General features: G+C 51.8%; 1 protein-coding gene across 1 annotated transcript; it reads right to left on the reverse strand.

The window, feature by feature from the left end:
• Positions 1–23,157, reverse strand: LOC144732372 (synaptopodin-like). Its single transcript, XM_078613864.1, has 6 exons — positions 23,132–23,157; positions 12,314–12,498; positions 10,597–10,827; positions 9,338–9,509; positions 5,669–5,785; positions 1–458 (listed from the first exon to the last, which is right to left on the reverse strand). Exons 2-6 carry the CDS (start codon positions 12,489–12,491, stop codon positions 395–397), a joined length of 762 nt encoding a protein of 253 aa, XP_078469990.1. The 5' UTR covers positions 12,492–12,498; positions 23,132–23,157; the 3' UTR covers positions 1–394.
• Positions 23,158–24,941: the final 1,784 nt, after the last annotated feature.

The raw sequence follows: 24,941 nt of genomic DNA on the forward strand, positions 1-24,941 counted from the left end.
TGGGGGCTACTTTCGCTCGCGATGACGTCACCCGCCCTGAAGGGTTGATGGGAAGGGGGTGGGGGGGTTGAGGGTGGGGGCGACCTTCCCCACCCCTCCCCCGCGGTGACGTCAGCATCCGGTGTGGGCGGGGTTTGTGTGGGGGTTGAGGGTGGGGGCTCCTCTCCAAACTCCTCCCCCGCGGTGACGTCAGCATCCGGTGTGGGCGGGGTTTGTGTGGGGTTGAGGGTGGGGGCTCCTCTCCAAACTCCTCCTCCGCGGTGACGTCACCATCCGGTGGGGGCGGGGTTTGTGTGGGGTTGAGGGTGTGGGCGGGGTTTGTGTGGGGTTGAGGGTGACGTCAATCCACTGAGGCTCAGCGGTGACGTCATTCCGCTGAGGCTCAGCGGTGACGTCACTCATCCAACGGCCGCTCTGGGGGCGTGGCCTCCGCACCGTCGTTGCTCGAAGCTCCGCCCCTACACCACGTGACCCACACAGACACCGGTTACAACCCCAAGTGGAGGACACCGATTGGTTCTTTTTTAGCTCCGCCCACCCCCCCAATACGTCCCATTCATTGGCTACCACATTCAGATAAGCCCCTCCCCCTTAACTTGTATTTAAGAGTCTTCTTGATTCTTTCGGTAAAGTCGTCACGTAGAAGGGAAATAATAAAATAATAAAAAGAAAACATAATAAAATAATAAAAAGAAAACATAATAAAATAATAAAAATAAAACATAATAAAATAATAAAAATAAAACATAATAAAATAATAAAAATAAAACATAATAAAATAATTTTCACGACGTTTCGGCCACAACGCAAGCAGCCGTCCTCAGGTGAAGAACAGGTCTGTCCCATTCAGACGCTGTCTTTCCGACAGACCTGTTCTACACCTGAGGACGGCTGCTTGCGTTGTGGCCGAAACGTCGTGAGAATTATTTCATTATGTTTTATTTTTATCATTTTATTATTTCCCTTCTACGTGGCGACTTTACCGAAAGAACCAAGAAGATGAATCCCTGCAGTCACGAAAGCTTTAAATCGAAATTTAATAATATAATATTATTATAATATTTTATAATTTTATTTTATCACATTATTATATTATTTTATTATACTATTTAGTAATTTTATATAACATTATTTTATTATATTACAATATATAATTTTTATTATTTGTTTTTATTATACTATATTATTTTATTTTATTATTTTATTTTATTATGTTTTATTTTTATTATTTTATTACTTCCATTCTACGTGGTCACTTTACCGAAAGAACCAAGAAGATGAATCCCTGCAGTCACAAAAGCTTTAAATCGAAATTGTATTTAAGAGCTCGGAATTTTGCGTCACAAATTCAGCTGTGACGGTCCCACCTGATGACGGAGACTTGTGTTGCCTCCGAAACGTCGTGAATTATAATTTTATTTCTATTATTTTATTATTATTATTTTTACCTACGTGACTTTACCGAAAAAAGAACTGAGAGTGTGAATATCAGTCAGTCAGCCGTGGGCTCGGTCAACTATAGAGGCTACCTGGGACAGCTTTGTCTGTGTGTGTGTGTAACAGCACTTGCCCCTACAGCCATGCTAGAGGCTACCTGGGGCAGCTTTGTCTGTGTGTGTGTGTAACATCACTTGTCCCTACAGCCATGCTAGAGGCTACCTGGGGGACCTTTGTCTGTGTGTGTCTGTGTGTGTGTCTGTGTGTGTGTCTGTGTGTGTGTGAGTGTCTGTGTGTGGGACAAGCGTCGTGGTGACGTCACCGCCACTTAGTGGTGAATGGCGGTTGTTGTGTACTGTATGTATGTGTCTGTGTGTCTGTATGTGTGTGTGTGTATGTATGTGTCTGTGTGTGTGTGTATGTATGTGTCTGTGTGTGTGTGTATGTGTCTGTGTGTCTGTGTGTGTGTCTGTGTGTGTGTGTGTGTGTCTGTGTGTGTGTTGTTGGTCCGGCAAAACAACCTCCTACCTCCTCGCGGTGCCGGACGGGCAACACTGTCGTGGGCAGTGCTGTGGGGGGAGGGCCAATGCCCATTGGCCTCTCCCCTCATGGCGTCTGTGACCACCACAGTGGCTAAACGGGGGCTCTGGACGGGTGCGAGGGGCTGGTAACCCCTCCACCTTCAATTAACCACCACTAAACTACGAATTAAACATAAACCTGTAATTAATAAGCTTGTGCCGGAGGCCCCGGGGGGTCAGGCTTTTATGACGTCTCCTGGCCAAACCCCATTTGGCGGAGCCAGGAGATTGAATTTTCACCCTCGGGGCTCCTCCAGAAACAACGAAAAACCATTGCGGATGGCCACGTGGAATGTTCGAACGCTCACTGCGGAGGAGAGGCTGCCACTCCTCTGTCGGGAGCTGGACCGGTACCGCCTGGATCTCTGTGGTGTTCAGGAGGTCCGGTGGACCGGTTCTGGCTCCTGCCACCATGAGGGGTGGACAGTCCTCTACTCGGGGCAGGAGACTGCCAAACAACAGGGTGTGGCTCTTCTTCTGAACAAAAGAATGAAGGGGGCGTGGGAGCGTGGCGGTGAGGTGTGGGAAGCTGTAAGCCCCAGGATACTTTGGGCTCGCCTTCCCATCAACCAGAGGCGAGGAGTGGTGGTCGTGGTTACTTATGCCCCCACCGAAGACGAACATCCGTGGAGGGATGCAGGCAAAGCCGATGAGTCAGACGCTTTCTATGACCTCCTGTCACAGGTGCTGGCTAAAGTGGCCACTCGGGACAGAGTCATCTTGTTGGGTGACTTCAATGCCCGAGTTGGACATGATGCTGGCACCTGGTCTGGAGTGATTGGAAGGCATGGGCCAGATCAGCTCAATAACAACGGTAGGAGGCTGCTAGATTTTTGTGCAGCCCATGGGCTTGTAATTACCAACACGCTCTTCCGGCATCGGCGCATCCACACAACATCATGGATGCATGCCGGGTCCAAGCAAAAACATCTGCTGGACTACATAGTGACGGACCAGCGGATGCGAGCCCATGTCCTTGACACCAGGACCTACCGTGGAGCTGATCTGCCCTCTGACCATCGACTAGTCATCTGTAAGATGCGCCTGCCATTCTTCCACTCCGGTGGTGGGTGTACACCCAGGACCCCATTCCAACCAAAAGTGGCCTGGTCTCAGCTAGCTGATGAAAGTTGCAAGCGAGAATTTCATCATTGCTTGCAGCTGGGGTTGGCATCGTCCCCCACTCCACCTGATGTCGAGGGTAAATGGGCGAGGTTTAAGACTGTGACTCATGCAGCTGCAATGGCTGCTTTGGGTACGCGGTCCAGACCTCCCCAGAAACCCTGGCTGACGGAGGAGGTGTTCAGGTTAATTGAGAAAAAGCGACAGGCCCACTCTCATCGCCTACAGCATCCCACGTCAGAGAATGAGGAGGTTTACCGCAGCCATCGCTCGGAGGTTCGGAGAGCCGTGAGGCGCTGTAAGGATGGGTGGTGGTCGCGGGTTGCTGAGGAGATGGAGTCTGCCTCAGTGGCCCGCGATCACAAATCACTATTTAACTCCATCAAAAAAGTAACCTGCAGCGCCACACCTATTACCATCATTAGAGGAAAAAACGGTGATCCAATCTCCGACCCCCAGGAACAGGTTTGCAGATTTGCTGAGCATTTCTGTGAGGTCCTGATCCGGAGTCTGAGACCAGGAAAGGCACCGGGCAGAGATGATCTCCCAAGCGAAATGCTGAGGGAGGGTGGCGTTTGTGCACAGACTGCCCTATATGACATCATAACAACAGTCTGGACCACTGGACGGGTTCCGCAGGACTGGAAGGATGCCCTGGTGGTCCCCCTCTTTAAGAAGGGGGACCGTACCGACTGTAACAACTACAGGGGCATCTCACTCCTCAGTGTGCCGGGTAAGGTCCTGGCAAGGATTATTCAACATCGCCTTGCTAGGCACGCTGAGGAGAGGCTTGCGGAGCCCCAATGCGGTTTCAGGAAAGGGCGGTCCTGCACAGATGCCATATTTTCTGTCCGTCTGCTACAGCAGAGGTGTAGGGAATTCCAAAAAGACCTACATCTCTGCTTTATTGACCTGGTCAAGGCCTATGATACCATCAGTAGGACTGGGCTCTGGGTTGTTCTTCGTGCTTTCGGAGTCCCTGACCCTCTGCTCACGATTATTAAGGACCTTCATGATGGTGAGCGGGCCCGGGTAAAACTACGTGGCCGGGAGTCGGAGCCTTTCCCTGTACACCTTGGGGTGCGACAGGGATGTCCTCTGGCTCCCACATTATTTAACATCTATTTCGACTGCGTAGTTCGTGAAGCCTTCAATAGCTGTACCGGGGGAATTTCCATTTGGTACAGATATAATGGGAGGCTGATCGACGCCCGGGTGCGATCAAGGGATGGCTCCCTATTGGTCAACCACGTTATGTATGCCGATGATTTGGTAATAGCTGCTCATTCAGAAGAGGAGTTGGAGACGCTGCTGCTGAGACTGGAGCGTGCCACTAAGAGGTGGGGCCTTACCATCAGCCGCACCAAAACTAAGCACCTGCCTGGGTATTTTGTACCATCGAACACTCCACCCCCACAACTCCCAATTGGTGATGGGGCAGTTGTGGAGAGAGTGGAGAGTTTCCCATACCTGGGCAGTGTGCTTATGACCGGCTCCAGTTTATCAGCAGAGGTCTCACTCCGAATCAGTCGAGCGGCAATATCTTTTCATCGGTTGCGTAACGCTGTGTGGAAGCTACCTGGTCTGTCGCTCCGCACGAAGCTTCAGGTCTTTTCGGCCACGGTCATTCCCTCCCTTCTCTACGCTTGCGAAACGTGGACCCCCCTAGTGGAGCATCTTCGCCGGTTGGAAACATTTAGGCTGGCCTGCCTACGATCCATCCTGGGTTTAACCAGGCTGGATTGTGTGAGGAGCTCACAAGTCCTTGAAAGATCTGGGCAAAGTCCCATCAGTGAGCTCCTCCGGCAGGCAAGGCTGCGTTGGCTGGGTCATGTAGCCCGCATGCCCAGCCACCGCATGCCTAAACAGCTTTTGTTCGGCCGGATCGAGGGGGCTAAACGGGCGCGGCACGGGCTAGAGAAGAGATGGAGTGATGTGGTACAGGAGGACGTGGAGCTGAGTGGACTTGCCGATGACTGGTACCAGCGGTGTCAAGATCGGCCTCAGTGGAGGAGGCTCGTGAAGGACGCTACTGGGCAGTTGGAGGCAGTCGCCCTCCAACAACAACGGAGGGCGGAGGAGCGACGCTCACAACAACGAGCAGAGCGCCGGGTGGCTAAAGCACAGCAAGTTGGCACAGTAGGGGGCACAGGTGGTGCATCAGTCAGTCATCTCGGTCATCTCGGTCAGTCGACCCGTGGCACCTGCTGGGTCTGCCCCGTGACCTCCTGCCAGCGGGCGTTCGACACTTCACGTGGCCTCAAGGTGCACATGGCCTGGCACAAGCGTCGTGGTGACGTCACCGCCACTTAGTGGCGAATGGCGGTTGTTGTTGTTGTTGTGTATGTCTGTGTGTGTGTCTGTGTGTGTGTGTCTGTGTGTGTGTCTGTGTGTGTGTGTCTGTGTGTGTGTGTGTCTGTGTGTGTGTCTGTGTGTGTGTGTCTGTGTGTGTGTGTCTGTGTGTGTGTCTGTGTGTGTGTCTGTGTGTGTGTGTCTGTGTGTGTGTCTGTGTGTGTGTGTCTACGCACGTCCCCTGCGAGGTGAACCTCTCCATGCGAGTTTGCCGCCTGGCGAAGAGCGCCGCTCCCTTCCCTTCGCTCGCCACCAACCCCACGGCGTGGGGCACCTCGCACGGGACGTGGAGCCTGAGGGGTGTGGGGGGGGGGGGGGAGAGCTAAGAGAGAGCTAAGAGAGAGCTAAGAGAGAGCTAAGAGAGAGAGCTAAGAGAGAGAGCTAAGAGAGAGAGCTAAGAGAGAGCTAAGAGAGAGCTAAGAGAGAGCTAAGAGAGAGCTAAGAGAGAGCTGAGAGAGAGCTAAGAGAGAGCTAAGAGAGAGCTAAGAGAGAGCTAAGAGAGAGCTAAGAGAGAGCTAAGAGAGAGAGCTAAGAGAGAGCTAAGAGAGAGCTAAGAGAGAGCTAAGAGAGAGCTAAGAGAGAGCTAAGAGAGAGCTAAGAGAGAGCTAAGAGAGAGCTAAGAGAGAGCTAAGAGAGAGCTAAGAGAGAGCTAAGAGAGAGCTAAAAGAGAGCTAAGAGAGAGCTAAGAGAGAGCTAAAAGAGAGCTAAGAGAGAGCTAAGAGAGAGAGCTAAGAGAGAGCTAAGAGAGAGCTAAGAGAGAGCTAAGAGAGAGCTAAGAGAGAGCTAAGAGAGAGCTAAAAGAGAGCTAAGAGAGAGCTAAGAGAGAGCTAAGAGAGAGCTAAGAGAGAGCTAAGAGAGAGCTAAGAGAGAGCTAAGAGAGAGCTAAGAGAGAGCTAAGAGAGAGAGCTAAGAGAGAGTTAAGAGAGAGCTAAGAGAGAGAGCTAAAAGAGAGCTAAGAGAGAGAGCTAAGAGAGAGCTAAGAGAGAGCTAAGAGAGAGCTAAGAGAGAGCTAAGAGAGAGCTAAGAGAGAGAGCTAAGAGAGAGTTAAGAGAGAGAGCTAAGAGAGAGCTAAGAGAGAGCTAAGAGAGAGCTAAGAGAGAGCTAAGAGATAGTTAAGAGAGAGCTAAGAGAGAGCTAAGAGAGAGCTAAGAGAGAGCTAAGAGAGAGATAAGAGAGAGTTAAGAGAGAGCTAAGAGAGAGAGCTAAGAGAGAGCTAAGAGAGAGCTAAGAGAGAGCTAAGAGAGAGCTAAGAGAGAGCTAAGAGAGAGCTAAGAGAGAGCTAAGAGAGAGCTAAGAGAGAGCTAAGAGAGAGCCAAGAGAGAGCCAAGAGAGAGCTAAGAGAGAGCTAAGAGAGAGCTAAGAGAGAGCTAAGAGAGAGCTAAGAGAGAGAGAGCTAAGAGAGAGCTAAGAGAGAGAGCTAAGAGAGAGCTAAGAGAGAGAGTTAAGAGAGAGCTAAGAGAGAGCTAAGAGAGAGCTAAGAGAGAGAGCTAAGAGAGAGCTAAGAGAGAGAGCTAAGAGAGAGCTAAGAGAGAGCTAAGAGAGAGCTAAGAGAGAGCTAAGAGAGAGCTAAGAGAGAGCTAAGAGAGAGCTAAGAGAGAGCTAAGAGAGAGCTAAGAGAGAGAGCTAAGAGAGAGCTAAGAGAGAGCTAAGAGAGAGCTAAGAGAGAGAGCTAAGAGAGAGCTAAGAGAGAGAGCTAAGAGAGAGAGTTAAGAGAGAGCTAAGAGAGAGCTAAGAGAGAGCTAAGAGAGAGAGCTAAGAGAGAGCTAAGAGAGAGCTAAGAGAGAGCTAAGAGAGAGCTAAGAGAGAGCTAAGAGAGAGCTAAGAGAGAGCTAAGAGAGAGAGAGCTAAGAGAGAGCTAAGAGAGAGCTAAGAGAGAGCTAAGAGAGAGCTAAGAGAGAGCTAAGAGAGAGAGCTAAGAGAGAGCTAAGAGAGAGCTAAGAGAGAGCTAAGAGAGAGAGCTAAGAGAGAGCTAAGAGAGAGCTAAGAGAGAGCTAAGAGAGAGCTAAGAGAGAGAGCTAAGAGAGAGCTAAGAGAGAGCTAAGAGAGAGCTAAGAGAGAGCTAAGAGAGAGCTAAGAGAGAGAGCTAAGAGAGAGCTAAGAGAGAGCTAAGAGAGAGCTAAGAGAGAGCTAAGAGAGAGCTAAGAGAGAGCTAAGAGAGAGCTAAGAGAGAGCTAAGAGAGAGAGCTAAGAGAGAGCTAAGAGAGAGCTAAGAGAGAAAGCTAAGAGAGAGCTAAGAGAGAGCTAAGAGAGAGCTAAGAGAGAGCTAAGAGAGAGAGCTAAGAGAGAGCTAAGAGAGAGCTAAGAGAGAGCTAAGAGAGAGCTAAGAGAGAGAGCTAAGAGAGAGCTAAGAGAGAGCTAAGAGAGAGCTAAGAGAGAGTTAAGAGAGAGCTAAGAGAGAGCTAAGAGAGAGAGCTAAGAGAGAGCTAAGAGAGAGCTAAGAGAGAGTTAAGAGAGAGCTAAGGGAGAGCTAAGAGAGAGCTAAGAGAGAGAGCTAAGAGAGAGCTAAGAGAGAGCTAAGAGAGATCTAAGAGAGAGCTAAGAGAGAGCTAAGAGAGAGCTAAGAGAGAGCTAAGAGAGAGAGAGCTAAGAGAGAGCTAAGAGAGAGCTAAGAGAGAGCTAAGAGAGAGAGCTAAGAGAGAGCTAAGAGAGAGCTAAGAGAGAGCTAAGAGAGAGCTAAGAGAGAGCTAAGAGAGAGCTAAGAGAGAGCTAAGAGAGAGCTAAGAGAGAGCTAAGAGAGAGCTAAGAGAGAGAGCTAAGAGAGAGCTAAGAGAGAGCTAAGAGAGAGCTAAGAGAGAGCTAAGAGAGAGCTAAGAGAGAGCTTAGAGAGAGAGCTAAGAGAGAGCTAAGAGAGATCTAAGAGAGAGCTAAGAGAGAGCTAAGAGAGAGAGCTAAGAGAGAGAGCTAAGAGAGAGCTAAGAGAGAGAGCTAAGAGAGAGCTAAGAGAGAGCTAAGAGAGAGAGCTAAGAGAGAGCTAAGAGAGAGCTAAGAGAGAGCTAAGGGAGAGCTAAGAGAGAGCTAAGAGAGAGAGCTAAGAGAGAGCTAAGAGAGAGCTAAGAGAGAGCTAAGAGAGAGCTAAGAGAGAGCTAAGAGAGAGCTTAGAGAGAGCTAAGAGAGAGCTAAGAGAGAGCTAAGAGAGAGCTAAGAGAGAGCTAAGAGAGAGCTAAGAGAGAGCTAAGAGAGAGCTAAGAGAGAGCTAAGAGAGAGAGCTAAGAGAGAGCTAAGAGAGAGCTAAGAGAGAGAGCTAAGAGAGAGCTAAGAGAGAGCTAAGAGAGAGAGCTAAGAGAGAGCTAAGAGAGAGCTAAGAGAGAGCTAAGGGAGAGCTAAGAGAGAGAGCTAAGAGAGAGCTTAGAGAGAGCTAAGAGAGAGCTAAGAGAGAGCTAAGAGAGAGCTAAGAGAGAGATAAGAGAGCTAAGAGAGAGAGCTAAGAGAGAGAGCTAAGAGAGAGAGCTAAGAGAGAGCTAAGAGAGAGCTAAGAGAAAGCTAAGAGAGAGCTAAGAGAGAGCTAAGAGAGAGCTAAGAGAGAGCTAAGAGAGAGCTAAGAGAGAGAGCTAAGAGAGAGCTAAGAGAGAGCTAAGAGAGAGAGCTAAGAGAGAGCTAAGAGAGAGTTAAGAGAGAGCTAAGAGAGAGCTAAGAGAGAGCTAAGAGAGAGCTAAGAGAGAGCTAAGAGAGAGCTAAGAGAGAGAGCTAAGAGAGAGAGCTAAGAGAGAGCTAAGAGAGAGCTAAGAGAGAGCTTAGAGAGAGAGCTAAGAGAGAGCTAAGAGAGAGAGCTAAGAGAGAGCTAAGAGAGAGCTAAGAGAGAGCTAAGAGAGAGCTAAGGGAGAGCTAAGAGAGAGGGTTGGTGTTACCCCGCACGAGGTTTTGGTGGAGGTTCCGGGGCCTCCTTCTTGGGCCTAGCGACTCCCTGAGCCTGGCCCTCGGCCTGGACCTCTGCCTGGCCGTGGGCCGGGCCCCGGGGGGCCGCGTCCAGGCCATGGACCAGGGCCACCAGGTCCGGGTTGGGTCCCACACGGCACTTCTCTAGGGAGGTCACAACAACAACAACAACAGTGTAGTGTGTAGTGTAGTGTAGTAGTGTAGTAGTGTATAGTGTAGTGGTGTAGTAGTGTATAGTGTAGTGTATAGTGTAGTAGTGTATAGTGTAGTGTAGTAGTGTAGTAGTGTATAGTGTAGTGGTGTAGTAGTGTATAGTGTAGTGTATAGTGTAGTAGTGTATAGTGTAGTGTAGTAGTGTAGTGTATAGTGTAGTGTAGTAGTGTAGTAGTGTATAGTGTAGTGTAGTAGTGTATAGTGTAGTAGTGCAGTGTAGTAGTGTATAGTGTAGTTTAGTAGTGTATAGTGTAGTGTAGTAGTGTATAGTGTAGTGTAGTAGTGTATAGTGTAGTGTAGTAGTGTATAGTGTAGTAGTGCAGTGTAGTAGTGTATAGTGTAGTGTATAGTGTAGTGTAGTAGTATATAGTGTAGTGTAGTAGTGTAGTGTAGTAGTGTAGTCTATAGTGTAGTAGTGTATAGTGTAGTGTAGTAGTGTAGTGTAGTAGTGTATAGTGTAGTGTAGAGTGGAGTGTATAGTGTAGTTTGTATAGTGTATTGTATAGTAGTGTAGTGTATAGTAGTGTAGTGTATAGACACACACACACACAGACACACACACAGACACACACACAGACACAGACACACACACAGACACACAGACACACACAGACACAGACACACACAGACACACACACACAGACACACACACAGACACACACACAGACACACACACAGACACACACACAGACACACACACACAGACACACACACACACAGACACACACACACAGACACACACACAGACACACACACAGACACACACACACAGACACACACACACAGACACACACACAGACACACACACAGACACATACACACAGACACACGCACAGACACACACACACACAGACACACACACAGACACACACACAGACACACACACAGACACACACACAGACACACACACAGACACACACACACACAGACACACACACAGACACACACACAGACACACACACAGACACACACACAGACACAGACACACACACAGCCACACACACAGACACACACACACCTCTGAAGGTAAACATGGGCTTTGTGGAGGCTCCCAGCCGCTGTTTGGTCGCCATCTCGTCCAAGATTCCCGTGCGGTATCCGCCCGCTGTGTCCGTTCTCACAGTGGGCGTGGCCTCAGCCGCAGGCCACGCCCCCGACTGGGGCGCCTCCTCCCATTGGACGGCGGGCGGAGGCGCGAAGGGGCGGGCCGCTCCGCGATTGGACGGTGGGGGCTGGAGAGGGGCGTGGTCTGTGAGTTGAGGGGGGGGTGAGGGGGGAGGAGGGGAGGGGTGAGGGGGAAGGGGGGATGAGGGGGATGGGGGATGGGGGGAGGGGGGATGAGGGGGATGGGGGGGAGGGGGGATGGGTGGGATGAGGGGAGGGGGAATAAGGGATAGAGGGGGAATGGGGGAGGGGTTAGGGGGGGGGATGGGGCGGGGAGAGGAGGGGGATGGGGGGAGGGGGAATGAGGGGGATGGGGGATGGGGGGGAGGGGGGATGAGGGGAGGGGGATGGGGGGAGGGGGAATGAGGGAGGGGGGAGGGGGGGTGAGGGGAGGCGGGGGGAGGAGGGAAGATGAGGGATGAGGGGGGATGAGGGAGGGGTTAGGGGGGATGAGGGGATGAGGGGAGGGGGGATGGGGGGAGGGGGAATTGGAGGAGGGGGGTGGTTATGAGTGGGGGCAGTTCCACTCAAAGCACCCCCCCCCTTCAGAGGCGCGATGCTGAAACGTCGGACACCGCGGCCGACCCACCCACCGCTCCCACCTGGTGCCAAGTGGCCTCGGCAACCCCACTGCCCCTCCTGCTGCTGCTGTAGCTGCCCCATGTGATGCTGCCCCTGCTGATGCTGCTGCTGCTCCTGCTGCTGTAGCTGCCCCAGCTGCTATAGCTGCCCCAGCTGTAGCTGTAGCTGCCCCAGCTGATACTGCCCCTCCTGTGGTAGCTGCCCCAGCTGATACTGCCCCTCCTGTGGTAGCTGCCCCAGCTGCAGCTGCTGCTGCTCCTGCTGCTGCTGCTGCCCTAGCTGCTGCTGCTGCTGTTGTAGCTGCCCCAGCTGATACTGCCCCTCCTGTGGTAGCTGCCCCAGCTGCTGCCCCTCCTGCTGTAGCTGTCCTAGCTGCTGCTGCTCCTGCTGCTGAAGCTGCCTCTGCTGCTGTAGCTGACCTAGCTGTAGCTGCCCCAGCTGATACTGCCCCTCCTGCGGTAGCTGCCCCAGCTGCAGCTGCTGCTGCTGTAGCTGCCCCAGCAACTGCCCCAGCTGCTCCTGCTGCTGTAGCTGCCGTTGCTCCAGCAGCAGCAGCTGCAGTAGCAGCTGCAGCAGCAGCTGCTGCTGCTGCTGCTCCTGCTGCTGTAGCTGTAGCTGACCTAGCTGATGGTGTAGATGCCCCAGCTGCTACAGCTGCAGCTGCTCCTGCTGCTGTAGCTGTAGCTGACCTAGCTGATGGTGTAGATGCCCCAGCTGCTGCTGCTGCTGCTGCTCCTGCTGCTGTAGCTGTCCTAGCTGCTGCTGCTGCTGCTGCAGCTGCTGCTGCTGTAGCTGTAGCTGTCCTAGCTGCTGCTGCAGCTGCTGCTGTTCCTGTTGCTGTAGCTGTCCTAGCTGCTGCTGCTGCTGCTGCTGTTCCTGTTGCTGTAGCTGTCCTAGCTGCTGCTGCTGCTGTTCCTGTTGCTGTAGCTGTCCTAGCTGCTGCTGCTGCTGCAGCTGCTGCTATTCCTGTTGCTGTAGCTGTAGCTGACCTAGATGATGGTGTAGATGCCCCAGCTGCTGCTGCTGCTGCTCCTGTTGCAGCTGCTGCTGCTGCTCCTGTTGCTGCTGCTGCTGCTGCTCCTGTGCTGCTTCGTGGGCGTCGATCCGCTGACGTCGCCGGGCGAAGAGCTCCGCCCCTCGGCCGCAAGCGTCAGGCAGGGCGGACATCGTCACTCTGGGGAGGGGGGAGGGGGGGGGAGGGAGGGGGGGGAGGGAGGGAGGGAGGAGGGAGGGGGGGAGGGATAGTGTAGTAGTGTATAGTGTAGTGTAGTAGTGTATAGTGTAGTGTAGTAGTGTATAGTAGTGTAGTAGTGTATAGTGTAGTTTAGTAGTGTATAGTGTAGTGTAGTAGTGTATAGTGTAGTAGTGGATAGTGTAGTTTAGTAGTGTATAGTGTAGTGTAGTAGTGTATAGTGTAGTTTAGTAGTGTAGTAGTGTATAGTGTAGTTTAGTAGTGTATAGTGTAGTAGTGGATAGTGTAGTTTAGTAGTGTATAGTGTAGTGTAGTAGTGTATAGTGTAGTAGTGGATAGTGTAGTTTAGTAGTGTATAGTGTAGTGTAGTAGTGTATAGTGTAGTGTATAGTAGTGTAGTGTAGTAGTGTATAGTGTAGTGTAGTAGTGTATAGTGTAGTGTAGTAGTGTATAGTGTAGTTTAGTAGTGTATAGTGTAGTAGTGGATAGTGTAGTTTAGTAGTGTATAGTGTAGTGTATAGTGTAGTTTAGTAGTGTATAGTGTAGTGTAGTAGTGTATAGTGTAGTGTAGTAGTGTATAGTGTAGTTTAGTAGTGTATAGTGTAGTGTATAGTAGTGTAGTGTAGTAGTGTATAGTGTAGTGTAGTAGTGTATAGTGTAGTGTAGTAGTGTATAGTAGTGTAGTAGTGTATAGTGTAGTTTAGTAGTGTATAGTGTAGTTTAGTAGTGTATAGTGTAGTTTAGTAGTGTATAGTGTAGTGTAGTAGTGTATAGTGTAGTGTAGTAGTGTATAGTGTAGTTTAGTAGTGTATAGTGTAGTTTAGTAGTGTATAGTGTAGTGTAGTAGTGTATAGTGTAGTTTAGTAGTGTATAGTGTAGTAGTGTATAGTGTAGTGTAGTAGTGTATAGTGTAGTTTAGTAGTGTATAGTGTAGTTTAGTAGTGTATAGTGTAGTGTAGTAGTGTATAGTAGTGTAGTAGTGTATAGTGTAGTGTAGTAGTGTATAGTGTAGTGTAGTAATGTATAGTGTAGTGTAGTAGTGTATAGTGTAGTGTAGTAGTGTATAGTAGTGTAGTGTAGTAGTGTATAGTGTAGTTTAGTAGTGTATAGTGTAGTGTAGTAGTGTATAGTAGTGGAGTGTATAGTACACACCCGATACCCGTACCCTACCCGATACCCGGCTACCCGTACCCGGCCGGGCACGGGTACCCGTTTGCGACCCTGGTGCGGCCGGGTACGGGTACGGGTAGGCCGTGAGTCACTGGTGAGTCACCCTTTGTCACTCATTTCCCAACGTCTTGTCTCTTCTCACAATTCAAGTTCCTAGAATCAACCCACCCGCGCCTGCAACGTGGCTTCATCCCAGAGGTCGCAATCGGGTACCTGATACCCATACCCTACCCGTACCCGGCAGGGTACGGGTAGGGTATGGGTAGGGTACAGGTATGGGTAGGGTACAGGTACGGGTAGGGTGGTAGGGTACAGATACGGGTAGGGTACAGGTACGGGTAGGGTACAGGTACGGGTACGGGTACGGGTAGGGTGGTAGGGTACAGGTACGGGTAGGGTACAGGTACGGGTACAGGTACGGGTACGGGTACCCGTTTGCGACCCTGGTGCGGCCGGGTACGGGTACGGGGGGTAAGGAATCAAAACCCGTTTGCGACCTCTGACAAGCGGTCGTCTTCAGGCAGAAGAAATGAAATTCGATCTTCATTTCTTCTCCACGAATCTTATCTTTGGATTTGCGGGGGAACGAGGGTACCGAGGATATGGAGGAGTTGACGAACTTGATCACGAACACAGCCACGAAAAGCTTCGAATCACGACTGAAGAGACGCCACGTGACTAGTGGCATCCACGTGACTTTACCGAAAGTTCCAGAGAGTTTGGATTCACGTCGCACAGGTAAAACCGCGTTACAGCTTCGATTTAAATAAAATTAACCCGTAAAAACAAAGTTTTTCACTATAAATCCTTTTTTTTTGTTTTTTTGTCAAGGCGCTCTTCTTCCCACCTCCCCCCCTCCAACCCAGCTTAAATATACGCTCCAAGCTTGGTGGTGTTTCATTCTTCACCTGAAGCTCTAAGGAAAGCTGTCTCGGGTGTGGACCAATCAACTTCAAGGACAGTGCATACATGATCAGAGTTATGTTCTTTTGTTTGCATTACGGCTGCAGGTATTGCGGTCTATGCAAACATGACTCCTTGAAAAAAGGTGTCAGTTTTGTTGCCAGATAGAAGGGTAAAGAACCAATTATCAACCAAGAAGATGCTTTAAAGTAGCGAATTAATTGATTCATTGATGCGTGCATTGTAAGCGGAGCTGAGTACGCGTGCGAAATGTGGAATTGATTTGACACCAGGAAGTAGACGAACTTCTGTTAACAATAGTAGCAGGTTTTAACCCTTTCAACTGGTACAAAACTGACACCTTTATACAAGGCATCATGTTTGCAATAACCACAACACAAGCAGTCAAAATGCAAACAAAAAGAAACAACTCTGATGATGATATGCACTCTCCTTGAAGTTGATTGGTCCACACCCGAAACAGCTTTTCTTAGAGCCTAGTCTCCATTGGTGTTGGACCAGAAGACGCTAAAAGCTGTCTCGGGTGTGGACCAATAAACTTCAAGGACAGTGCATACATTATCATTATCAGAGTTGTTTCTTTTTGTTTGCATTTTGACTGCTTGTGTTGTGGTTATTGCAAACATGATGCCTTGTATAAAGGTGTCAGTTTTGTACCAGTTGAAAGGGTAAAAACCTACTACTATCTTTTGCCACTGGTAAAGGAGATGTCTCATAATGTTGTGATAACAAGATTTGACCACAACGAACACGAGTCAAGCAAAATAATACCGGTAGGAACCTCCTGGTTACACCAGCCCACAGGGGATTATTGTGTCAGTCGTGCAGGGAGGGGCTGGGTGGGGAGGGAGGGGCTTGGTGGGTGGGGAGGGGCTGGGTGGGGAGGGTGGGGCTAGGTGGGGAGGGAGGGGCTAGGTGGGGAAGGAGGGGTTGGGTGGGGAGGGTGGGGTGGGGAGGGGCTGGGTGGGGAGGGTGGGGTGGGGAGGGGCTGGGTGGGGAGGGTGGGGCTAGGTGGGGAGGGTGGGGCTAGGTGGGGAGGGAGGGGCTAGGTGGGGAGGGAGGAGCTAGGTGGGGAGGGTGGGGTGGGGAGGGGCTGGGTGGGGAGGGAGGGGCTTGGTGGGTGGGGAGGGGCTGGGTGGGGAGGGTGGGGCTAGGTGGGGAGGGAGGGGCTAGGTGGGGGAGGGGCTGGGTGGGGAGGGTGGGGTGGGGAGGGGCTGGGTGGGGAGGGTGGGGTGGGGAGGGGCTGGGTGGGGAGGGTGGGGCTAGGTGGGGAGGGAGGGGCTAGATGGGGAGGGAGGGGCTGGGTGGAGAGGGAGGGGCTGGGTGGGGAGGGAGGGGCTGGGTGGGGAGGGGAGGGGCTGGGTGGGGAGGGGAGGGTTGGGAGGGGCTGGGTGGGGAGAGTGGGGCTGGGTGGGGAGGGGCTGGGTGGGGAGTGTGGGGCTGGGTGGGGAGGGGAGGGTGGGGAGGGGAGGGTGGGGAGGGGCTGGGTGGGGGGTGGGAGGGGTGGGGCTGGGTGGGGGGTGGGAAGGGTGGGGCTGGGTGGGGAGGGGCTGGTCACCCCGTGGTGCCCTTATAAAACTCAACGTTCAACCTACTCACGCCGGCTTGTGCCCGCCCTCACAGTCGGCCATATTTGCGGAATACACCACGCCGCCGTTGACCCCGCAGGCCACTGACCGAGCAACCCGACGTGTTCCTACCAGCTCCCTCCGCAGGAGGACAATGTGTAACCGTTGAATAAAAGCCGAGCAACTTTGTGTCGTGATCGTAAAAATACAGGGAGGGACTTCATCACCAATTCTGTCTGGCAGCGTCTTACTTTGCTATCACACACAGACAAAGACTCCCCGTATAGCCTCTAACAGGCTGTCGGGGCAAGTGCTGTTAGCGAGCACCTATGAAGGCTACCGGCACTGTGGCACACGCAGAGGGGGTGGGTGGCTACCAGCGCCACCACGCCCGGCCGCCTTTGTCTCCCCAGTGCTACGGATGTTTACTGCACATTGGTCACTGAGTGGTGTTGGCCGTGAGCGGGAATCGAACCCGGGTCGCCAGGTTCGTAGCGCAGCGTGGCGCTACCCGCTACACTACCACTACACAAACAGACACACACACAGACACACAGAGACACACACAGACACACACACAGACACACACACAGACACACAGAGACACACACACAGACACACACACAGACACACAGACAGACACACACACAGACACACGCAGACACACACAGACACACAGACACACACACAGACACACACACAGACACACACACAGACACACACACAGACACACAGAGACACACACAGACACACACAGACACACAGAGACACACACAGACACACACACAGACACACACACAGACACACAGACACACAGACACACACACAGACACACACACAGACACACACACAGATACACACACAGACACACAGACACACACACAGACACACACAGTCACCTCTCTCTCGCTGGCTCTATTTAGAACCTGGCCTGGCCCTGTGACCTTTCCAGGACCTCAGAGCTCACATTTCACCTGAGCACAGCACACACACACATAGACACACACACACATAGACACACACATAGACACACACACAGACACACACATAGACACACACATAGACACACACACATAGAGACACACACACAGACACACACACATAGACACACACATAGAGACACACACACAGACACACACACACAACAACAACAACCGCCACTCGCCACTAAGTGGCGGTGACGTCACCACGACGCTTGTGCCAGGCTAGGTGCACCTTGAGGCTACCACGTGAAGTGTCGAACGCCCGCTGGCAGGAGGTCACGGGGCAGACCCAGCAGGTGCCACGGGTCGACTGACTGAGATGACCGAGATGACTGGCTGATGCACCACCTGTGCCCCCTACTGTACCAACTTGCCGTGCTTTAGCCACCCGGCGCTCCGCTCGTTGTTGTGAGCGTCGCTCCTCCGCCCTCTGTTGTTGTTGGAGGGAGACTGCCTCCAACTGCCCAGTAGCGTCCTTCACGAGCCTCCTCCACTGAGGCCGATCTTGACACCGCTGGTACCAGTCATCGGCAAGTCCACTCAGCTCCACGTCCTCCTGTCCCACATCACTCCATCTCTTCTCTAGCCCGTGCCGCGCCCGTTTAGCCCCCTCGATCGGGCCGAACAAAAGGCATGCGGTGGCTGGGCATGCGGGCTACATGACCCAGCCAACGCAGCCTTGCCTGCCGGAGGAGCTCACCGATGGGACTTTGCCCAGATCTTTCAAGGATTTGTGAGCTCCTCACACATTCCAGCCTGGTTAAACCCAGGATGGATCGTAGGCAGGCCAGCCTAAATGTTTCCAACCTGCGAAGATGCTCCACGTTTCGCAAGCGTAGAGAAGGGAGGGAATGACTGTGGCCAAGAAGATCTGAAGCTTCGTGCGGAGCGACAGACCAGGTAGCTTCCACACAGCGTTACGCAACCGATGAAAAGATATTGCCGCTCGACTGATTCGGAGTGAGACCTCTGCTGATAAACTGGAGCCGGTCATAAGCACACTGGCCAGGTATGGGAAACTCTCCACTCTCTCCACTACCCCATCACCGATTGGGAGTTGTGGGGGTGGAGTGTCTGATGGTACAAAATACCCAGGCAGGTGCTTAGTTTTGGTGGGGCTGATGGTAAGGCCCCACCTCTTAGTGGCACGCTCCAGTCTCAGCAGCAGCATCTCCAACTCCTCCTCTGAATGAGCAGCTATTACCAAATAATCGGCATACGTAACGTGGTTGACCTATAAGGAGCCATACCTTGATTGCACCCGGGCATCGATCAGCCTCCCATTATATCTGTACCAAATGGAGATTCCCCCGGTACAGCTATTGAAGGCTTCATGAACTACGTGGTCAAAATAGATGTTAAATAATGTGGGAGCCAGAGGACATCCCTGTCGCACCCCAAGGTGTACAGGGAATGGCTCTGACTCCCGGCCACGTAGTTTTACCCGGGCCCGCTCACCATCATGAAGGTCCTTAATGATCGTGAGCAGAGGGTCAGGGACTCCGAAAGCACGAAGAACAACCCAGAGCCCAGGCCTACTGATGGTATCATAGGCCTTGACCAGGTCAATAAAGCAGAGATGTAGGTCTTGTTGGAATTCCCTACACCTCTGCTGTAGCAGACGGACAGAAAATATGGCATCCGTGCAGGACCGCCCTTTCCTGAAACCGCATTGGGGCTCCGCAAGCCTCTCCTCAGCGTGCCTAGCAAGGCGATGTTGAATAATCCTTGCCAGGACCTTTCCCGGCACACTGAGGAGTGAGATGCCCCTGTAGTTGTTACAGTCTGTGCAGTCCCCCTTCTTAAAGAGGGGGACCACCAGGGCATCATTCCAATCCTGCGGAACCCGTCCAGTGGTCCAGACTGCTGTTATGATGTGATGTAGGGCAGTCTGCGTGCAAACGCCACCTTCCCTTAGCATTTTGCTTGGGAGATCATCTCTGCCCGGTGCCTTTCCTGGTCTTAGACTCTGGATCGCCCTCAGTACTTCCTCAACGGATGGCACCTCAGCCAGCCACTCACAGGGGGTGACCTCTTCCAATATTTGAGGCACCGCAGCCTCAGCTGGGTCATCTCCACGTTGTCCCATGGACACACATACACACACAGACACACAGACACACATGCACACATACACACACACACAGACACACAGACACCCACACAGACACACAGACACAAATACACACACAAACACAAATACACACACAGACAACCACAGACACACACACAGACACATACAGATACACACACACAAAGACACACACACAGACACACACACAGACACACACACAGACACACACACAGACACACACACAGACACACGCCCAGACACACACACAGACATACATACACAGACACACACAGACACACACACACAGACACACACAGACACACATACATACAGAGACACACACAGACATACATACAGACACGCACAGACATACACACACAGACACACACAGACACACACACAGACACACATACATACACACAGACACACACACATACAAACACACAGACACACACAGACACACACACATACAGATAGACACACACAGACACACACACAGACAAAGATGCCCCAGGTAGCCTTTAGCAGGGATGTAGGGGCAAGTGCTGTTACACACACAGACAAAGCGGCTACACGGGGGATCTTTGTCTGTGTATAGGTGCTACTACTAACAGCACTTGCCCCTACAGCCTGCTAGAGGTTACACGGGGATCTTTGTCCGTGTATAGGTGCTACTACTGCCAGCACTTGCCCCTATAGCCTGCTAGAGGCTACCTGGGAGATCTTTGTATTTGTCTGCGAGAGGAAGTGAGTGGAGAGGAACGGATTTTGAGACGCTTAACTGTGAGAGAGTGTCAATGTGTGTGTCTGTGTGTGTGTATCTGTGTGTGTGTGTCTGTGTGTGTGTGTCTGTGTGTGTGTCTGTGTGTGTGTGTCTCTGTGTGTGTGTGTCTGTGTGTGTGTGTCTGTGTGTGTGTGTCTGTGTGTGTCTGTGTGAGTGTTTGTGTGTGTGTGTCTGTGTGAGTGTCTGTGTGTGTGTTTGTGTGTGTGTCTGTGTGTCTGTGAGTGTCTGTGTGAGTATCTGTGTGTGTGTGTCTGAGTGAGTATCTGTGTGTGTGTCTGTGTGAGTGTGTGTCTGTGTGTGTGTCTGTGTGAGTATCTGTGTGTGTGTCTGTGTGAGTATCTGTCTGTGTGTGTGAGTGTCTGTGTGTGTCTATGTGTGTCTGTGTCTGTGTGTGTGTGTATGTGTGTCTGTGTGAGTGTCTGTGTGTGTCTGTGTGTCTGTGTGTGTGTGTGTCTGTGTGTGTGTATGTCTGTGTGTCTGTGTGTGTCTGTGTGTGTGTGTGTCTGTGTGTGTGTCTGTGTGAGTATCTGTGTGTGTGTCTGTGTGAGTATCTGTCTGTGTGTGTGAGTGTCTGTGTGTGTCTATGTGTGTCTGTGTGTGTGTCTCTGTCTGTGTGTGTGTGTCTGTGTGAGTGTCTGTGTGTGTCTGTGTGTGTGTCTGTGTGTGTGTCTGTGTGTCTGTGTGTCTGTGTGAGTGTGTTAGGAGTTTGGGGGGTTTCACTCCCAGTGCAGGAATCTCTGCATCCCCACGGATCCGGCCTCTCTGTTCTCACATCTGGACCACCCGACAAGGCCAGTGACACTTTGTGAGTCTCTCCCTGACGTGGCCTTGTAAGGCGAAGTTTGGTCCATTCCTCTTCGGCTCGCCGTCATCTCGAGCCAGCAGGCCACAGATCAGTTTGGGACGAACAATTCACCCCAAAACAAACAACACACACACGCGCACACACAACACACACCATCGCCTAACCACGCCTCTCACCCAGTCTCTCTACGCAACTCTGTGAGTCTCTGTGAATATCTGTGGGTCTCTGTGGGTCCCTGTGTGACTCTGTGTATCTCTATGAGTCTATGTGAGTCTCTATGAGTCTCTATGAGTCTCTATGAGTCTCTGTGGGTCTCTGTGAGTCTCTATGCAACTCTGTGTGTCTCTGTAGGTCTCTGTGGGTCTCTGTGGGTCTCTGTGAGTCTCTGCAAGTCTCTGTGGGTCTCTATGAGTCTCTGCAAGTCTATGTGGGTCTCTGTGAGTCTCTACGAGTCTATATGTATCTCTATGAGTCTCTACGACACCAATAGAGATACCCACAGAGACACCCACACAGACACACACACAGAGACACCCACAGAGACACACAGAGACACACACAGAGACACACACAGAGACACCCACAGAGACACTCACAGAGACACCCACACAGACACACACATAGATACACCCACAGAGACACCCACAGATACATTCACAGAGACACCGACAGAGACACCCACAGAGACACACACAGAGACACACACAGAGACACCCACACAGACACACACAGAGACACCCACAGAGACACCCACAGAGACACACACAGACACACACAGACACACACATAGAGACACACAGAGACACACACAGAGACACCCACAGAGACACTCATAGAGACACCCACACAGACACAAACATAGCGACACCCACAGAAACACCCACAGAGACACCCACAGAGACACACACAGAGACACACAGAGACACACACAGAGACACTCACAGAGATACCCACAGAGACACACACAGAGACACCCACAGAGACACCCACAGAGACACTCATAGAGACACCCACACAGACACAAACATAGCGACACCCACAGAAACACCCACAGAGACACCCACAGAGACACACACAGAGACACACAGAGACACACACAGAGACACTCACAGAGACACCCACAGAGACACACACAGAGACACCCACAGAGACACACACAGACACACACACACACAGAGACACCCACAGAGACACCCACAGAGACACACACAGAGACACACACAGAGACACCCACAGAGACACCCACAGAGACACCCACAGAGACACACACAGAGACACACAGGGACACACACAGAGACACTCACAGAGACACCCACAGAGACACACACAGAGACACCCACAGAGACACACACAGACACACACACACACAGAGACACCCACAGAGACACACACAGAGACACACACAGAGACACCCACAGAGACACCCACAGAGACACACACACAGAGACACCCATAGAGAAACACACACAGAGACACACACAGAGACACCCACAGAGACACCCACAGAGACACACACAGAGACACACAGAGACACACACAGAGACACTCACAGAGACACCCACAGAGGACACACACAGAGACACCCACAGAGACACACACAGAGACACACACACACAGAGACACCCACAGAGACACCCACAGAGACACACACAGAGACACACACAGAGACACCCACAGAGACACCCACAGAGACACACACACACAGAGACACCCATAGAGAAACACACACACAGAGACACACACCAGAGACACACACACATACACACAGACACACACACAGACACACACACAGAGGCACACACCAGGACACACACACACAGTCACACAGTCACGTGTCACAGCACTTGCCCATACAGCCCTGCTCGAGGCTACCTGGGGCAGCTTTGTCTGTGTCTGTAGATAACAGCGCTTGCCCCTACAGCCCTACTAGAGGCTACCTCTGGGATCTTTGTCTGTGTGTGTGTCTGTGTGTGTGTCTGTGTGTGTCTCTGTGTGTGTGTCTGTGTGTGTGACTGTGTGACTGTGTGTGTGTCTGTGTGTGCCTCTGTGTGTGTGTCTGTGTGTGTGTCTGTGTGTATGTGTGTGTGTCTCTGTGTGTGTCTGTGTGTGTGTCTGTGTGTGTCTGTGTGTGTGTCTGTGTGTGTGTGTCTATGTGTGTGTGTGTCTCTGTGTGTGTGTCTGTGTGTCTCTGTGTGTGTGTCTGTGTGTGTGTGTCTATGTGTGTGTGTCTGTGTGTGTGTCTGTGTGTGTCTGTGTGTGTGTTGAGTCTCGCAGTAACTCGGGCGGAGCGCTGCGAGTGAAACTCACCTCGCTGCAAGAATCCTCTCACTCTCACCCCCCCCCCTCTCTCTCTACCCCTCTCTACCCCCCCCCTCTCTCACTACCCCCCCCCCCCCTCTCTCTCTACCCCCCCCTCTCTCTCTACCCCCCCCCTCTCTCTCACTACCCCTCTCTACCCCCCCCTCTCTCTCTCTACCCCCCCCCCCTCTCTACCCCCCCCTCTCTCTCTCTCTACCCCCCCCCTCTCTCTCACTACCCCCCCCCTCTCTCTCTCTACCCCCCCCCTCTCCCCCCTCCTCTCCTCCCTCTTGAGTGGAGCCTTGAGATCCCGAAACTCGGAGCGCGCAACACCCGAGTTGAGAGAGGGGGAGGAGCTACAGATAGAGGGGGAGGAGCTAAGATGCGAGGAGGAGGAGCTACGTTGAGAGGAGGAGGAGCTAAGATGCGAGGGGGAGGAGCTAAGATGCGAGGGGGAGGAGCTGGGGTGAGAGGGAGGAGCTACGTTGAGAGGAGGAGGGGCTAAGATGCGAGGGGGAGGAGCTGGGGTGAGAGGGAGGAGCTACGTTGAGAGGGGGAGGAGCTACATTGGGAGGAGCTACAGAGAAAGGGGGAGGAGCTACGTTGAGAGGGGGAGGAGCTACAGGGAAAAGGGGAGGAACTTCAGTGGGGGGGGGAGGAGCTACAGGGAAAAGGAGAGGGGCTTCAGTGGGAGGGGGAGGAACTACAGGGAAAAGGGGAGGAGCTTCAGTGGGAGGGGGAGGAGCTAGAGCGTGATGCCTTCCACATGTGTGTGTCTGTGTGTCTGTGTGTGTGTCTGTGTGTGTCTGTGTGAGTCTGTGTGTGAGTCTGTGTGTCTGTGTGTGAGTCTGTGTGTCTGTGTGTGAGTCTGTGTGAGTCTGTGTGTGTGTCTGTGCGTGTCTGTGTGTGTGTCTGTGTGTGTGTCTGTGTGTGTGTGAGTCTGTGTGTGAGTCTGTGTGTGTATGTCTGTGTATGTGTCTGTGTGTGTGAGTCTGTGTGTCTGTGTGTCTGTGTGTGAGTCTGTGTGTGTGAGTCTGTGTGTGTTGTGTGTGTGAGTCTGTGTGTGTATGTCTGTGTGTGTGAGTCTGTGTGTCTGTGTGTGTGTGTTGGCACAGTAGGGGGCACAGGTAGTGCATCAGCCAGTCATCTCGGTCATCTCGGTCAGTCGACCCGTGGCACCTGCTGGGTCTGCCCCGTGACCTCCTGCCAGCGGGCGTTCGACACTTCACGTGGCCTCAAGGTGCACTTGGCCTGGCACAAGCGTCGTGGGGACGTCACCGCCACTTCGTGGCGAATGGCGGTTGTTGTTGTGTATGTCTGTGGAACATCTTCGCCGGTTGGAAACATTTAGGCTGGCCTGCCTACGATCCATCCTGGGTTTAACCTGCAGGCTGGATTGTGTGAGGAGCTCACAAATCCTTGAAAGATCTGGGCAAAGTCCCATCGGTGAGCTCCTCCGGCAGGCAAGGCTGCGTTGGCTGGGTCATGTAGCCCGCATGCCCAGCCACCGCATGCCTCAACAGCTTAATAAATAGTATAAAAGTGTAATGTTTAATACAATGTACAAGGTAATATATATAGTATCGTAATTGTATAGTGAATATACAGCAGTGTGGTATACAGTAGGGTGGGTAGAACAATACTTAGTGTAATATTATAATGTATAGTTCTATAAGCATATTAGTTGCTGGAGCTCCATACTATTAACATTCCTTCCCTTTAAATTTCGATGTAAAGCTTCTTTCGTGACTGCAGGGATTCATCTTCTTGGTTCTTTCGGTAAAGTCGTCGCGTAGAAGGGAAGTAATAAAATAATAAA

The sequence above is a fragment of the Lampetra planeri genome, chromosome 42, assembly GCF_965212315.1.
Source record: "Lampetra planeri chromosome 42, kcLamPlan1.2.h2, whole genome shotgun sequence".
NCBI lineage: Eukaryota > Metazoa > Chordata > Hyperoartia > Petromyzontiformes > Petromyzontidae > Lampetra > Lampetra planeri.

Excerpts from the sequence above, each read along its gene's own strand:
- LOC144732372 (XM_078613864.1), bottom strand. The coding sequence starts at position 12,491 with ATGTCCGCCCTGCCTGACGCTTGCGGCCGAGGGGCGGAGCTCTTCGCC. Across the intron at positions 5,786-9,337 it reads CCACCAAAACCTCGTGCGGG|GCTCCACGTCCCGTGCGAGG; the intron begins GTAACACCAACC and ends CACACCCCTCAG. Across the intron at positions 459-5,668 it reads AGGTTCACCTCGCAGGGGAC|GGGCGGAGCTTCGAGCAACG; the intron begins GTGCGTAGACAC and ends CACGTGGTGTAG.